Source organism: Cyprinodon tularosa, unplaced genomic scaffold (genome assembly GCF_016077235.1).
Source record: "Cyprinodon tularosa strain WSP-4 unplaced genomic scaffold, ASM1607723v1 ctg290, whole genome shotgun sequence".
In the NCBI taxonomy this organism is placed as follows: domain Eukaryota; kingdom Metazoa; phylum Chordata; class Actinopteri; order Cyprinodontiformes; family Cyprinodontidae; genus Cyprinodon; species Cyprinodon tularosa.
In genome coordinates, this window is record NW_024038997.1 from 1,270,055 (window position 1) to 1,286,928 (window position 16,874).

The 16,874-nt window shown below is 37.0% G+C and overlaps 1 protein-coding gene across 1 annotated transcript in view; it reads left to right on the forward strand.

Annotated features, from left to right (window-relative positions):
* nlrc5 (NLR family, CARD domain containing 5) overlaps positions 1-16,874 on the forward strand; it is a 55,139-nt gene that overhangs the window by 13,204 nt on the left and 25,061 nt on the right. The window contains exons 6-24 of the mRNA XM_038290956.1: positions 1,244-1,375; positions 1,625-1,940; positions 3,423-3,858; positions 3,936-4,071; positions 5,494-5,624; positions 8,130-8,361; positions 8,445-8,686; positions 10,630-10,713; positions 10,799-10,882; positions 10,989-11,072; positions 11,148-11,237; positions 11,471-11,521; positions 11,596-11,625; positions 12,324-12,407; positions 14,050-14,133; positions 14,219-14,308; positions 14,511-14,591; positions 16,399-16,482; positions 16,582-16,665. Coding sequence (XP_038146884.1) covers positions 1,244-1,375; positions 1,625-1,940; positions 3,423-3,858; positions 3,936-4,071; positions 5,494-5,624; positions 8,130-8,361; positions 8,445-8,686; positions 10,630-10,713; positions 10,799-10,882; positions 10,989-11,072; positions 11,148-11,237; positions 11,471-11,521; positions 11,596-11,625; positions 12,324-12,407; positions 14,050-14,133; positions 14,219-14,308; positions 14,511-14,591; positions 16,399-16,482; positions 16,582-16,665 — 2,555 coding nt within the window. The remainder of the gene's footprint in view (positions 1-1,243; positions 1,376-1,624; positions 1,941-3,422; positions 3,859-3,935; positions 4,072-5,493; positions 5,625-8,129; positions 8,362-8,444; positions 8,687-10,629; positions 10,714-10,798; positions 10,883-10,988; positions 11,073-11,147; positions 11,238-11,470; positions 11,522-11,595; positions 11,626-12,323; positions 12,408-14,049; positions 14,134-14,218; positions 14,309-14,510; positions 14,592-16,398; positions 16,483-16,581; positions 16,666-16,874) is intronic.

Consider the following 16,874-nt stretch of genomic DNA (forward strand, 5'->3'; position numbering starts at 1 on the left):
CGGTATTCCCGTTGAGTCCTCACCAGCGCTGAGAGCTCGTCCGTCTTGTTCGCCAAAGACCTCACATTTCCCATTATTATCGCTGGGACCGCTGGCCTATGTCTTCTCCTTTTCCCCCTCCGCTTGGTTCCAGCTCTGCAACCCCGGCGTCTCCTCCGTAACTCCTCCGGGACCACAGGCCTGTCTCCGGGCAGCAGCGTGGGCTTACACGGAGCAATCAGCTGATCACGCGTGTAAACAATGCCCCCGCTACTGCTGGCAACGCTCTCAGTTACAAAAAGTAAAAAAAGTAACAGAAGAACGCGGAAAAGAGTCGCAAAACTTAATCCAGCCACTGTTCCAACGTTTATGTACGGACTTGCAATAAATAGAAAAACGAGGAAAGAAACACACTAACAAATAAATAAAAGTTAAAAACGCACGGCAGGAGCTGCGGCTACAGGCTGCCACCCCGAGGCGGCGCCAATCAAAAACTCAGAAAATCACTATTATGTAGGTGAATAATAATGGGGCCTTGTTTTATTATTCATTTGACACCATAGTATATTTAATCTGATGACTGCTGTGATGCAGTTTTTATACGTCAAAAGATTCTGCCACAATTTTAAAGCCATTAAACACTTTTTATAATCTGCAACATCACTAAAGGGTTGATATGAGTCTAAAATACTCAAATGACCCACTATTAATAATATTAGTTAGACTAATGCTACGCTTTGGGGTTTCATATTTTAGCACCTAAACTATTTTCTTTACATAAGAGAGCAGCAAGATAGCAAACAAATGGCAACATCTTTAGATAAGACACAACTGGCTTTATATAAACAGTAATGTGTAGAAAAGGGATATTTTTATCAGAGTTGAAAGTTAAAAGATAGATCCAGATTCAAGAAGAATCAAATACTAATTGCTTTAGCATTGAACGCTATAGTAATGACATCCAGAGTAAAATGTTTTTTTTTCTTAAGGTCTTTAGGGCCAAATACATTGATCAGAGTTTCCTGGATTCTGATGCAAAAACAGCTTTTATATTTATATTTTTTCAGCTTTGACTACTTTAACCAATACATACAATAAAAGCAGTTTTTTTTTGCTATTCTTAATGTTAAATAGTGTTAATTAGTTGTTAAATTAAGAGTTTGCAGTGTTATTTCATAATCACGGCTGTTTTTATGTTTGTTTCTCCTGCAAACTCTCCCCTCATGAGATGTTGTCACATTTCCACTATTTTCCTGTCATCCAGGGCCCGATTCCTTCATCCCACCTCTTTGTCCTGCTGGAGTTTCGTCAGCTAAACCTTCTGTCCTCCCCTCTCTCTCTGTCTGAGCTGCTGTTTCACCACTACCTCCCAATGAACGGGGATAATGACGCAAAGGTGCTTTAATTTACAAGCATTTAACATAAAATGCTTCTATTTTTAGAGCAGATTGATAAATAGCAGGTTACACAGCAGATGTTTAAGTATTTCAGTGTATTTAGGATAAAAAGTTATGTTTTTAAGGCAAAGGAGAAAAAAGAATAGCTGCTTTAGAGTTAGTAATAGAAACTAAGTTTTCAACAAATATTGACGGAAAACATTATTTAAGAAGTAATATTTTATTTACCATATCTTTGTTTGGAGCAGCAAGCCATTGTGGACTACCTCATTTCCAACCCAGAGCAGAGCTGCTGGGTTCTGGATGGCTACGATGAGTTTCAGAAAAAACTGAAGAAACAGAAAGTTCAAAATGAGCCGCTGGACTCAGAAAAACCTCTGCATGTCGCAGAGCTCATCTCGGGCTTGTTGAACCGTCGACTTCTGGCAGGAAGCAGCGTGCTGGTCACATGTCGTCTACGAGATGTGATCGATTTGGACGGTCTGCCGGACAAAGTGGGGCAGCTGCTGCCATGGGACCACCAGGAGATCAAGGAGTATATCAAAAGCTTCTTTGATCTAAAGGGTAAGCATTCATTTTTTCATTCTAATGCAAATGTGGTGGCATTGTATGCTCTTCTACAACATAAAATTCAGTTGCAAGGAAACACTACAGCAATGTAGTGATCAAGAATGGTCTTTTCTTGGAGGGAAGCATTTGCCTTTTCTTTAACCATCACTTGGCCACTTTAAGTATTTAGACTACAGCACATTTTTTGTTTTTTCTATCAAAAAGGCTCTGAATTTCATGGTAGTTTTAAAGAAATACAGACAAATTATGAAATAAAAAAAGCATTTTATCAAAATTGTTTGCAAGTCAATGGGGGGAAATAAGCATTAGAGCAGATCAATCAGTTTATCTTTTACAGATAACCATATAGAACACTTCTATCCGCAGAAAGAATGGGCTTTTCAAGACAGTTCATTCATTCGAGGCTTGAACAGATTCAGGGACATCAGCTGATAGCTTGGTGAGAAGGTGAATGCTCCTAGAAAACAAGAGAAAATAAAATAAGCTTCAGTTGCCCTCAACCTGAAGGTTCATCCCAGGCTTCGGTTTATAGGCTAAGAAGGATTAGAAAGCTAATTGACCAGCCCAAAGCTACAGTACACGGGAGATTATTAACGGTTTGAACCCAGGACTACAGTCACCAGGAACTCTATCGGTAACACACAGGCCTCCCATTGGACATCTAGATGGTTCACAGAAAGCTTAGGAGGAAGTGTTGTGAGATCAAAATCGAGCATCTCAGCTCTTATTTATAGGAAACTACAGATTGCTCTAATGCGAGCCGACAGAATCAACAAAGACTCTTGGATAGGTGTTTAAATACCTGGTTGCCTCCAGTTTAAGCCCGTTTTGTGGTTATCAGAAACTTTTTGGTATGACCCAAATAACACATTTACACACACAAGTTGAAAATGTAAACTTTGAGACTTTTTGTTGTTGCAGATACAATATAGGTTCACTAGAGGTAATTTACTGTAAATCCTTGGATCAGAACACTGATGATTGCCCATGATTGAGTTTTCCACTAAAACAATAAGTCAAATTACAACAGTGGATTTGGAAATGGAAGATCATAGAGTGGCTGAGTTTGGTTTTAGACCAAAGTCATAAACATTCTGGTAAGGAAGCTGAAGATTTGAGTTGCCGAGCAACAGCTAAGAACTGACACGATTCAATTGAATCAAGCATATGCTGGTAGCTTTAACCTGATTTTAACTAAACCCTTTATGCTGATGAGTTTTTTGTTTTATTGCATTTAAGGGATAAATCAAAGTAAATCAAGAGAAAAAACAGAAAATTCAGATCCCTTGTTGATAGAATGGTGCCTCTGTAGTCCTTATCTTTTCGAACATTCAACCAGAAACACCTTTTACACACAATGGTTTAAATCAGTTTTATATTCTAAGAAGGTTCACTGTTGAATTGGCCCAAATAGGTTTTAGTATGGAAGACCCCCTCCTCTACTTAACCTGCTTTTTGTCTCAACTCTTTAATTAGAAGGAAATCTTGGACCTGATGCAGCAGGCATACTTTTCTCTAATCGACACCTCCTTGCCATGTCCTCCCTCGCTGCCCTCTGCTACATCTGTTGCGTCTTTCTGCAAAACCTACTGCGACAATGCCGAGATGAAGAAGGGAGGCAGATACTGAAAGAAAAAGGAGCAGAAGCCAAGAATCAGGATCAAGAAAAATGGGAACCAATGGCTGGTGGAGAGGGCAACTTACAAAGAGCACAACAAAGCAAACAAACTCTTAAGGGTGAACCGACATTTATGCATGATAAAAAAATAAGCCCAGGGTTATCATGCACTTTAGCGCTAATCCCTGCAACCCAGACTCAGATCTACCTCGCTGCTGTTGGTGCGTTTCTCAGTCGGTACCCTCAGCAAAGAGCACAAAGAGACGGTGCAGAGACCCCAGGAATTCCTCACAGGTAAGAATTGGAAAAACAGCTACACAGTCACCAAAACAAAACAGGTGTGTAACATTGTTGGTATGGTTTGTATGGAGTCTGTATTCAGCTGAACTGTGTGAGCTAAGCCAGCTGGCATGGCGAGGTGTGGAGGAGAGCAGGATTGTCTTTTTGGAAGAAGACGTTCCACGTCATATTTTGGATTTATCCATCAAGACCGAACTCTTCTCACAGGTCAGAGATGGCTACACATTTACTGAATGTTGTCAATATGTTTGTGCATTTGGCAAAAACGTGAGGGCCATGGTACAGATGCATTTTGATTTTTTATTAATTCTTAGCAAATTTGGAGTAAAACTCCAATTCAGTAATCTTACATTAGACTGATAAAAACTATTATTTAATACAGAAATGTTTTTTTGGTTCTGCTGTAAAGTTCAGTAAGCCCTGGATGATTTAATAACAGCATTTTTTCAAAAAAATCACAGTGATGACTTTTGATCTGGAGGTAGGGTGAAATATCTGGCCATTATTGGAAGGCTATATCTGATCTTGACGTTAGCCGCAACGTAGATTGTGTTCACTGATTTGTTTGTGCACTCAGCAGCTATGTCTTGGACCTCAATTAGCTTAGATGACCATATGAAATCTCCCGTTAGACTCTTGAACCTTTGTTTGCAAATAAGTCTGATTCATTTTTTGTTAAAAGCTGTTTGTTTTCTCTGCATAACACTGATAACATCAAACCAAATAGAACTCAACTCAAAATTGTTTTTCTACTGCATGTTTGCACCATATATATTTGGTTTTACACTGTTCTGAGCTTCCATATCAATGCGTTTTGCACCATGTTTTTCCTCCCACACTTTTTACATTCGATCATTTCTGCACCTTATGAAATGGAAATGTTAATTTCACTGCTAAGCTGCTTCTCGTTTACTGTCTGAAAGCTGTACAAAACGAAACAGTAAAGTTGTCCTAGTCTAAGTTTGTAATTCAGTACAGCAAATGCAGCTTGCTAAATTAGCCTAATGGTCTAACTAGTAGAAGTACTATTATGATGCAGTAAAATGCTCATAGAAGTACAAATATGTTCTTTAAGAAGTCTCTTAAGTAAATGTCACTAATGTATCCAGTCACTCTGAAAATATCAGTTGTGTCAAATCAAAGTAATTCTTTTTAGATAATAAGATATTCTGATTTTCCGAGAGAGTAAAGCATAAAAACCTCATCCTCAACCAAAATATTAGCTTAATTTAATACTGCCTGGGGCCCTGCTGGCCTAGGAGCACAAGAGAAATTACTTCTCAAACTACCAATTCACTAAAGTGTCAATAAGTCTAGTTTATTACAGAGACCAATAAAACTGTCCTATTCTATTTCATGTTTTAAAGACTTGTTTGTTGTTAGTTTCATCATTTAACTTTCCTTTTTCATTTGGCCTCCAATTCTGCTTTTTCTGGTTAGTGGTTAAAACTAGTTAGCTGAAGTACCGTAGAAGCCTTGTTAGTGCAAATGAATGACCAATAAAGGAAATAATTTTAAACATGTACAGTTGGGGGAAACATCTAATTCGCTTGTTAAGTTTAAACAGTATAAATCCTATAAATCCTCAGGTTTGTGATTATAAATTAAATGGTGGCGTCCTCCTGGCAGGTGGAGTTCAGATCGCATGGTGGATTTCTCGCCAGCGCTTACTGCTTCATTCATCTCACGGTGCAGGAGTTTCTGGCTGCGCTCAGGATCATGACCAGCAGTGATGTTAGTGATGCAGACTTGAAGAAGAGGTAAGGAAGCACATGCACAAAACAAAACGTGACCATGAAGATAGTTGCAGCTGCTGCTGTATGAAACAGGAGAGGCTTAATGGTGTTAATTAAATCCAAATATCCTGCATTGCATTAATAATTGTTGATACACATCAAACGCATCACTACTATGGGTAAAAATAGCTGTTCTGAAACACTATGAAATGATAAACTCCAGAAACCACGGCAAGAGTTCAGCATAAGATCACTGTTCTGACTGAATGATCAATTTTCCCTACAGTGGCTCAAACCTATGTAACAATGGATATATCATAGAGACTGACCGGTAGCTTCCTGCTGCTCCAGAGCAGAGGGGAGATGGCATCTGAGAGCGGAATAAACAGCTGATTAATGTGCAACATACTCATGAAATCAGGCACATTTTAGCTCATATTTCATGATTAAATTCCTGAAGTTTGACAGTGCATATTTTACCAATAATTTTATGAAATTTACAAGGTAACCTTAGCATCCCTAAAATTTAATGAGAAATCACTGCTGCATGAAAAGAAGGTGGTGACATTTTGCAAGCTGATTCCAGTGTTTTATGTTAGACATGCTCTGATCTTTGTTCCACTAAAACTGAGAAGCATTTTTATTGATACTTTTTAAAATTTGTTTTATTATCTTCATATTAATGACGTTTTGTAGCATGGCTTAGCTTTGCCGTTATTTTGCTGTAATTAATGGACGACATAGTGATTTTAATTTTTGACTAAATTTTTATTGGAATTAGTATTGGTCTTTATAAATCGGATGGTTTTTGACTGATGATTTATACATAAAAATATGCATTTTCTTTTAAGCACATCATTCGTACCTCATTTAGGTCCAACACCCCCAATGCAGCAAAGCTGCTAGCTAAACAGTTCTGCTTAAAATCAAATCTTTTTTTTTTCCAGAATTTTTTTTTCAACAGCTCTACAGATTTAAAAACTACATGCGCCCTTTATTAGGTATACCCATTATCTTAACACTTCTGCCATGAAGTCAAGTAAAATTTGCTTTCCAGGATGGGCAATTTGTTGTGCAGACAGATATGAGAACAACCACACACACACACACACACAAAAAACCCAAAAATACCTAAGAATAGAAACTAAGGGACAGGTCTGTGGATGTGGAATTGAACAGGCTACTAATAGTAGGGATCGTTTCTCTCTGTTCATCTTGTCTGTCCTGTTAAAAGAGAAAATTCTTCCCACAGAGTATGGCTAGGATTGGTGAAAATTATCCTAGTCTTCTTTAAGTAAGTTGTAACGATCACTTGGGTCATTAAGAGATATGCCAGTAATTTCAAAGCAAATCTTGAGTATAATTTCCAGGCGGCTCCTAAAAATTTGCATATGCTGCTGCGCTTTCCTTACCAAACAATATACCAAATAATGTGGCTTCCATTATGATGACTCTGCCAACCATTAGTGTATGAAACAAATAGATGAGAGGAAACAGTCTTGGGGAGTGCCAGTAGAAGAAAGAAATGAGAAAGATACTCTATTTTCAAGTGTAAACATTTAAGTGGAAAATTCCTCCTATTAAATACTGTGAGAAAACCTGCTCTTTTCAAAGTCGGGTAAAAGTATCAGGAAACCAATTCGTTGAAGTTCTTGGATTTTTCCGTTTGATGTTCAGTGATTTTCTGTTTCTGTCTATCCGCTTTGTTTTCTGCTTGTGCCTTTCAGGCATTTTCCACACTTCTGCAGCTACTGGCATGCCCCATCAAATGCCAAAGAACACTACAGGACTCTTCATTAATAAATTATAGGTTGCATTGAACTGAATAAAGAATATAAAAACTTGTAAAATATTCAGTTTTTTATAAGGTTACAAACAATCTCCCTTTAAATGGGTTTCTTTGCCTAGACGTTAAAGGTATATTGGAGGATGTTTGGGAATCCTCACTATACCTAAAATATCCGCCCTCACCACTTTAAAATAATAATGCTCATGTACAACCCTGTACCCGCTTCCAAGAGGGAACGCCTATTAAACGGGGAAAATGGGGACAAGCACGTAGGACTGCCTTACATAAACATTATTATATTACCAGAATGACTGACAATTAGGAGGACCACTTATTTTGATGATCCACCCAGAAAAAGAACATCCTGCACTATACCTTTAATCTATAAGGCTTAAATAAGAGCAGTTTTTCTATTTGCCAATACAATTCAATCCAATTTTACTTGTTAAGCACTTATTATGATCATTTTATTTTTACCATTCTTATGGGCTTTATTTTGAAAGTTGTTTGACAGAATATTGGTATAGAGAAGTGGGAATTACATGCAGCAAAGGTCAGCATGGAAACCTCTGAACATGGGCCTACCACTGCACCACTAGCTAAGCCTGAGAACAGTTTATCATTCTTTAGACTGCAGAAGCTTAAACATATTTCTTTGTATAATAATATTTTGATGTGAACCTCAAATACAATGAAAAATTTAAAAAAGTGTTCTCTACCTTCTCTGTTTTCTCCTTCAGATTCAGCCTGAAAACTCGTTGGACGACTAAGTCTGACCAGAAGACAGTATTTACTGATTCCCTCTACCTGTACGTCTGTGGTCTGGCTTCGTCAGACTGCACTCCAGCTCTGGTTCTTGTTGCCAAGGCAGCTGGTGTAAAAGGAGCCCAAAATTGGGTCCAAAAACGCCAAGCCCTCGTTCTGAAACTACTGAAAGCTTTGTGTCACAGCGCCGCTCTGACTGGACCAAAGGTTATTTGGAAAAATTTAAACACAATTTATTACATTCTCATTTTCTTTCTTTATCCTGAACATCTGTTCTTGTGTTATGGCAGATTTTGCAGCTCTGCCACTGTGTTCAGGAGAGCCAGAACCAACAACTAGCGCAGCAGGTTGTGAGTGTGCGACCCACCCTGGAGCTGAGGAACTTCTGGCTCTTACCCAGTGATATTGATGCGCTGGCATTTGTGGTCAATTCAGTTAACAACACCGGTGTTGGTTTGGACTTTGGCGCCTGCTCGATGGAGCTGGAGTGTTTAGATGCTTTATCCCAGTGTCAGTACCTTCATTTCCTCAGGTGGGTGCACAAATACATCAGAAATCAAAATCAGAATTCTGATTCTAAATCTTCTACAAAACAAAGGACCGCTTATTGTTATATGATAGCACCATAAATCAGTAATTGTGTTGTAAATTATATATTATTTTAGCACTGATCCAGTTGTTTCAGATCCAATCCAATTTCACTCCTGATTAAGCTGTTGAATGAACAAACCATATATCTTGCCATGTGAGAGTGAAGGTTTTAGCCGTGACATAGACATTGTTTAAAAAAGGTAACATATTAACACAGATATAAATGTGCAAAAAGAAAGGAATGCAATAACAGTTCCATGTACAGTGCACTGAATTGGATCAAAATCCACTTTAAAACCACAATATCTGATCCAGGTATGGGATCGATCCATCTCTATTTAGCACATATATTACCTCTTATTTTTAACCACATCAAAGATGGTCAGACTTGCTTGGCAAAAAAAAAAATGTGTCCATTCAAAATATTAATGCCTCTATTTGGAAATGGAAATGGAAATTCATCAGGAACCGGAAAACATTTGGTGCCTTATACCATCAACATTTTAAATTTGACAGGAGTGAGTCAATAAAGGAAAGAAAAAAAAACAGTTTGGTCCCAAAAAAATGTCAGAAAACATAGTTAAGAAATAAGTCAAATGGACTGAGGGAAAAATGTAAAGTAATCAGTAATCAGAATTTTCAGTAGAACAAAAAATAGTAATAATGAATTGTAGAGCCCTATGAAGGTTATGATTTTTGACTGAAAATAAAAACAGTCCATGTTATAATAATGAGTGTTTAAAGGAATATTGTAAGATTTGTTTAATTTGGGTCAAGGGAATTGAAAGAATTAAAGAAAAAGGCCGAATAAAACTGCTCTGCATGTATCTTTATTTTTTCTTTTATTAATGATTCACAAAGATAAAACAAAGTAGTCTTTGTCTGCCAGACAATATCTAAGCAAGTTCACCACTTTACCAGACAGGCCAACCCACTTCTACGTTTATAATCTGTACTTTATTATAGACTGCAGACTAAAGAGGAGTTGGTTTACTGAGGAAACAACTACTTCATCTTTTATGATTCTTAGAAGATTTTCCTCTTTTTCTTACTTTCTATTAGACTAGTCAAATGAGATTCTATTTACTTTGCAGAACAGGCCCTATACAGTAATTCTGGCTTGATCCAGATGAAAACATATAGCTATAATTGTTCTTACTGCTTGCTCTGATCCTCATAACGATTTTTTTTTTATTTGCTGTAAAACAATAAAACCTGCAACATTTCACCGAGCCTAATCTGTGAGGTCGGTATAATATGGTATAAGAGCTTTCAAATGGCTTCATTATATTGCAGCAGAGCAGGCAGTTCATAAAGTCCTGCAGGTTTGTTTAAACCACAAACCAAAAGAAAAAATTAAGTGTTTCCTCCAAGCTTGAATGTAGTAGGAATGCTAGACTCATATCTATTTCTCACTGTACCTTCAAAATTAGCCCCAATTATTGCTAAAAGCATCAGGCCTATGGTTGGAAATTATTTACAGCAAGTTTTTCCTATGAATAAAGAGCAGCATGTTCGTCCTAGTACTTTCTTTAGTACCAGCTTGAACATGCTGTGAAGAGTCAATTTTAAATACCCTGATTTTTTTATTTTTTTATTATTTTAAGTGCCACAGTAAACATTTTAATTAAAAATAGTAGCACTTAACAGCAGCACTTAAAAAAGTTTAAGGCATCAAGGATCTATAAAGCTTTGGGGTTTGAAGAGGAGTGTATTTATTCTTTATATTGTGATAGTTTGAATATAACATTTCCAAGAATAATCAAAAAAATAATCACATTAAATTATTTTTGTCTATATCTACTCATGTACACTATCACAGTGTTTAGTATGTATTTTCATGTGATGCTTGTGAAATGTTTACATTTATGCTTTTAATTGCAGTTTTCGCAGCCGCAAGTATGGCGATAAGTTTGCAGAGAAGCTGTCCTCCGTTCTACCTCGATTCACAGCGCTAAGAAAACTAGAGTAGGGTCCAGTTTTCACTTCGAATTGTACTGAACAAGGTAAACAAAATCTTCCCCTCATAAGTTTTCATCTGTTTCTTTGAAAGGTTCTGTGGTGCCAGTCTGACTGCTGCAGGGGCTGCGAGTTTGGCCTCTGGTTTGCAGAGCTGTCCCAGCATCACTGAACTCAAGTAAGCTCATTTTTTTTAAAGATAAACATGGATGACAGATAATGAGAAGATCCTAAAGTGATGCAAAAAATATGAAACATGTTTTTTTTTCTGATTTTTTCCGTAGTTTTAGTGACAATAATCTGCAAAATGAAGGAATCAGACACATTGCTGACATTCTTGCCAAACTACAAAACCTGGTCTCTGTAAAGTACGTTGCTCTTAAACTTTATTTGAACATTAAAGTGGTCGACTACAGTTGTTTTTATTTTTTATTTTTGTGCAGGCTGGGACGAAATAACACTTCCTTGAAAGCAGCAGAGTGTCTTGTTGAACGTGTGTCTACTTGTTTGAACATCCCTCAGGTTGATGCAGAGTAAGAAAACACACAGACGCTCAGTGTTGGTTAACTTAGGGAGGCATTGCTTTTGTGTTTCATTTTCTGATCAAGCAGTGTATTTGCATTCTAATTTATAAAATTACAGAAATTTCATATTGACTGTCACTTAATATTTCCCACTGGGTTTTTTTAAGCCTCTGCACAAAACATTTAGTCAAGGGAACAGATTTAGTCTTTCGTTAATGTTTTTTTTCTCTCCTTCCTTGCAGTGGGGTAAAAGAGTTAACAGTAACTTTTTCACAAAAATCTGATTCAAACAGGTGAGATTTTTGATCAGAAAATAATAATAATAATTTAAAAAATGTCTAACCTTTTTTATATTCCTTTTTTGCAGCCATAAAATTAAGTCAGAGCCAACAGTGAGGTATGATTTGACTTTACAAACCCTGTTGGCTTTGCCATAGGTTTAACTCCTAAAATGTTTTTTTTGTTGTTGTTCAGATATCAATATTATGTACAGAAATTAAACATCTGCAAAATAGATGAATAGAATTAGGAGGGGATTTAAATTATGTAGGATTGATAAACAGTCTAAAACAACAGTCCCTGTTTGTTTAGAGCTCTGCAGCTTTTGCATTTGCAAAGTGAGACCAGCTGGGTGAATGCTTTCTGTTTGCTTCCAATGAAGAAGACTTTATGCATCATTTAATTTAAAACCTTGAGAAATTTGGATCCTCTTGATTGTTTGATCAATAGATTAAAAAACCTTGCATTGCTTTACATGCTGAGGTTGATAAATGTGTCCACTGCCACAGAGCTTCATAGTTTACTTGGATCTATTTCAACAGGACAAATGTGAGCAGATTTAAAAAAAAGACAAGTGCATATATGTTGATTTTTAACTGTCTTTTTGTGCAGTAAGATCGTTGGCATTATTTCATTAGTTGATGAAAAACTTGAAGCACAGACGTGTCTTAATAAATTAGATTCTCAATCATAGCTACTTATGTGATAAGGAAAAACAGAACAACAACAGGTACAAGTAAAATGCAATGGCACTACTGCTCCAAAAGCAGTATTTGTTTTTTATTTGCATGTAATTTTGAGTGTTTTGAATTTTAGATTGTTGAATCAGAAGTGGAGTAAATCTACCATGCAAAACCTTGCCAAGTCGCTGTCCTGCTTTCGCTCCATGTCTGTTCTGGAGTAAGTACCCTCAGACACACACTAACTTTTTTCAGAGATTCTATTAGGTGAAAGGAAAAAGTGGAATCCAAGCATGTTTGCTTACAATTTCACATAAAAAATGCACCACATTTCTACACTCAGCATGTTTTTATGAAGAGCTGCAGAAAGTGTTTGTCTTCATACAGATATATCTACTGCTTATATTCACTTTTTGTCACATTTTTTATCTTGACAAGGTTTTCCAAAATAATCCTAAATTAACTTTAATTTCTAAATTTTTGTTTGGCATGCCACTTTAGAAAAGTAACTATTCAATTCAGTTTAATTCAGTTTATTTATAAATCGGCAATTCCTAACATATTTAATCTAGAGATACTTTACAGTCATAGCTGTATGATCAGCTTCTTTTTCAAAGACCCTGATCCAAAGAAAATAACATCTGAGTCATCCAGGTGTTTATATCTTCAAGACATGCCTGTAGTGTATGTAATTGTTTATTTTCATGATTTATTATAATTTTCGGGATTTATAGACAAATATAGATACCTAGAGCTTTAGGAACAATTATTATTAACATGAACACACTGTGCAGGGGCCTTAAATTCTCTTTCTAACTATGACCGACTATCAAATGCAGCACTGATATCTACCAGGACTAGTACAGATACAATTCCATTATCTGAGGCCATGCAAATATCCTTAGTGACTTCCACCAGTGTCGTCTCAGCACTATAATGAGCTAAAACTACTCTTAGGAGCACTAAGCAACTTATCCAGAAGGTTATTTCGGAACATGAAACAACACAAAATGCTCTGGAGCCATAACCTGTTTCAATTAGTTCATGATTCTTGGTCATTGATCCACAAGACCTTTGAAAAAATATTATGTGAAATAATGAATTTAATCAGAGTTACATCTGCCACAAAACTACCACCATTTCCAAAAAGAACATCATAGTCTGACACAGGGGTTTTAGTGTCATGGTTTGGTGCGGGTTTGCGACTGTAGAATATTTGACCTTTTTTTTTAACCTTAACTAAGGTTATGCAGCATTCTGATCCAAACCACACCAGCAAGTCTACCGCTGAATTGCTTTAAACAAAACAACAAAAATTACTTTGGCATTGCCTAGTCAAAGTCTGGACCCAGATTAGATTGAGATGCTACAAAATGACCTAAAGCAGTCCATTTATTATCAGCATGGAGGCAAAACACACAGATGCTGAGATAGAAGTGTACAGGTATGCTGCTGGTTAGACCCAAACATGGCTAGAAGGTGGCAACAAGCAGATAGAAGTAGAATAATCTTGTAGTATCCAAAATGCTTACACAGTTTAGAAAAGGAGTTAATTTAGATAAGCCAAGACTAATGGGCCAGTTAACAGTGCCTTATAGCAAGGATGAAAGAATCTTTTCTAGCATGGGGCTAGATCTCTAAGGTTGGATAATTCACAATGAAAGGGGTTTTGTTTTAAATCCGATCATCTATAAGATTTGCTAACAGATCTGAAACCTTTCAGAGTCACAAATAAGCAAAGAAAATAAAATGGAATCGGTAGATGGGAAAATAATTTGTCACTGCACTTTATGTCATGTTTAAAAACTTCATACCGGAAATAACCAGAATGTGTGTTTGACCTTTCTGTTTTTGTACCTCAGTCTTTCTGGAGGCGATTGGGACGAGGAGAGTTTGAGAATGCTGACTCAGTTTGTGCCAAGGTTCTGCATCACTGAGAGGATTATGTAAGTCAAAACATCCATCCCAGCCACCTCTAAATGCTCGTTACTAATGGAAATAAACAGCACCATGTTTTTTGTCTCATGCCAGCTTGAATGGCAGCTGCTCATCAGTGCAGGGTGTGGTTGATATCACCTCCTTGCTGTCTGACTGTGATTCTGTGATGGACATAAACATCAGGTACAAAACAGGTTTAATGTTTTACTAATGTCTACCACCAATGCAATGATTTACCACACTGTATTGCTTATAACATCAAAATGTGCAATCATATTAAGCCATCATTGGGTTTCCCTGATTCACTGTAATCAGACAACCCAGAAGTGACTTAGATTCATGCAATCAGTTCTCACTTGTGCCCTAACTTCACTTTACTTCACAGGCTGCAGGATCCAGTTGAAGTTTCTGTTGTTTTCTCTGGAGGGAGAGATAGAACTAAACAATTTTTTTCCAAAACTCTCTGGTACGTATAGAAATCTTTGTGCTCTTGCAGCTTCAGTGTTCAAACAATTGCAGCAGATCCAAGCTCAATTTGTGGCAGCGGCATCTGGTAGATGCACTTCCGGTGTCAGCTGGAGAATAGTGGCACTTCCAGTGGCATGCGTCTGCCAAAAAAGGTACCATGCAGCACACCTGTTAGTCTATAACTACTTCCAAACAATCATTATTTACTTATATTATTTCTAATAAAAGCTTGTAGAACTTTAACCTGCCACAAGGTTTCACTAAACTGACAGGCCACCTGCTGCACTTCTATTGCTGTTTATGGGTAAATGGTTTGATTTTGGGGTTATTTAATGTCTGTTCTATATTTACTTTCAATTAATGATGTGCTAAATTCACATCATTTAATAAAAAACTTTAAACAATTTAATAAAAAAAATTATAAGGTACCTGTTTGTATGAATGGTTTGACACGTTATAAGAAAAACTGATGTGGTGATTTCAAAACAATTACATGAAATTCGCTGGACATTGCTGGGATAAAGTCAGGGGCCGTTGGGTGCCACGGTAATGCCAGAGAATGCCGGGATTCTACCAAGCTGCCAGACCGGGTGTAAAAGCCTTCAACATTTCATGGTAGCTGCTGCTGTTTTCAAGGAAGCAATGCTGATTATTGTCAAACGGGATGCTAGGATAGTTATGAGCTACTGAGTAAACAAGTAAATAAATAGGTACTTTCAATTGATGATGTCATTTTTCAATTAATAAAAACTCAAAATGTAAAGGACAACTTTATTATTGAGAAACCTGCCACGAAGAGTAATTATTGTTCCTAATATCTTGAAAAAAACCTTGAGATTTTGCACATCAATAATGACAGAGCAGAACTTGTCGTAGTCGGGAGAGCTGTCATCGTAATTCATCCCAATTCTTCATGGCCTGAAGAGTTTTATTTTGTTCTCTGTTGTCCATATTAATCACTCTGGGAAATGTAACTCTACCCTCAAAAGTTTTTTTGTCACCAATCTGCTCCAGTGTGGCTGTCATTCAAAATAACCAAAATAGACAGAAGGGCTGTATAACACCAGCTGTGATGCGGTGGTGGGACATAGAAATCAGTGGCAGATGCCATTGCTGCTGCTCCTGTGACACGGCAGGTCATAAGAATTAGTGGCAGGCTGCCTGGCACCTCCTCTGACGCCATCGCAGGTGTCGCTGCCACGATTTGTGCCTGCTGTCTCTCATCAAATGTCCTAATTATGATTTAACAGTCAAATACCTGGAGATAAATTTTTCATTTCTTCAGCAAAAGGTTTCAATCTGTTGAATTTTGAGTTTAATTTAGTACTTTATGTCTAATGGAGTTTTAGTGATTGTCCTGTTTGCATTTATTGTTTTCTTAACACAAGGGTGGCCCACTCAAATCCTCGAGAGCTGCTAGCATCCCTTCTCCAACAGACTTAATTAAATATCTGTATGCCATCATAAGCAATGGTAACTTTGTGATGTAAAGGAAATTGAATTTTATTTTGTTGCAATTGCAGTTGATTTTTTGTTTGTTCAACTGTCAAAATGATTGGTTGGGGGGGGGGCAGTAAAACACTCTTTTAATCAGAGGGAGGAAGTTTGGGAACCAATGAGTTACTCCATTGTCACAATTTCTTTTTCTTGAAATTAAAATTAATTTTCATGGTGTCCCAATCTCTGCTTCTGCTCCACATTAAAAACAGTTGATAAAATGTATTTTTACTTTAGTTTCATCTTGATGATTACAATCTCATATTGCTATATTAAAAAATATAACAGAATTCTGCATCGTCTTTCAGCCTTAGCTGCTGTAATCTTCAACCCAATGACCTGGAAAGAGTTTGGAGAAGTTTGGGAACGTCCTCTGATCTCTCTCATTTTGAGTAAGATAATGGCAGTATAAAAACAGACCGTAACTAACAATACTATTCAACTCTGTACGCTGTGAATTACTCTAGTCTTGCTTTACTTTATATTTCCAGCTTGTCCTTTAACAAATTAGGCGACAAAGGACTAAAGAAGTTGTTGGATTTCCTGCCTCATCTCAGCCGAGTCCAACAAGTGAAGTAAGTTTTTTAGCTAATCTGAGAATGCTGTGATTGTTATTTTGTTTTCTGGTGTAAGCTTTTGTGAACTGACATAGAATCTGTTTTAGAGAACTTGGTGTTATGTTTCTTCTTTACTTAATAGTGATGTTTGCTTTTATGTTTGCTCTCTGAAACTGTTATCTACACAAAGCTCTGTTGCCGACTGCATTATTATATTCCCTGCATGT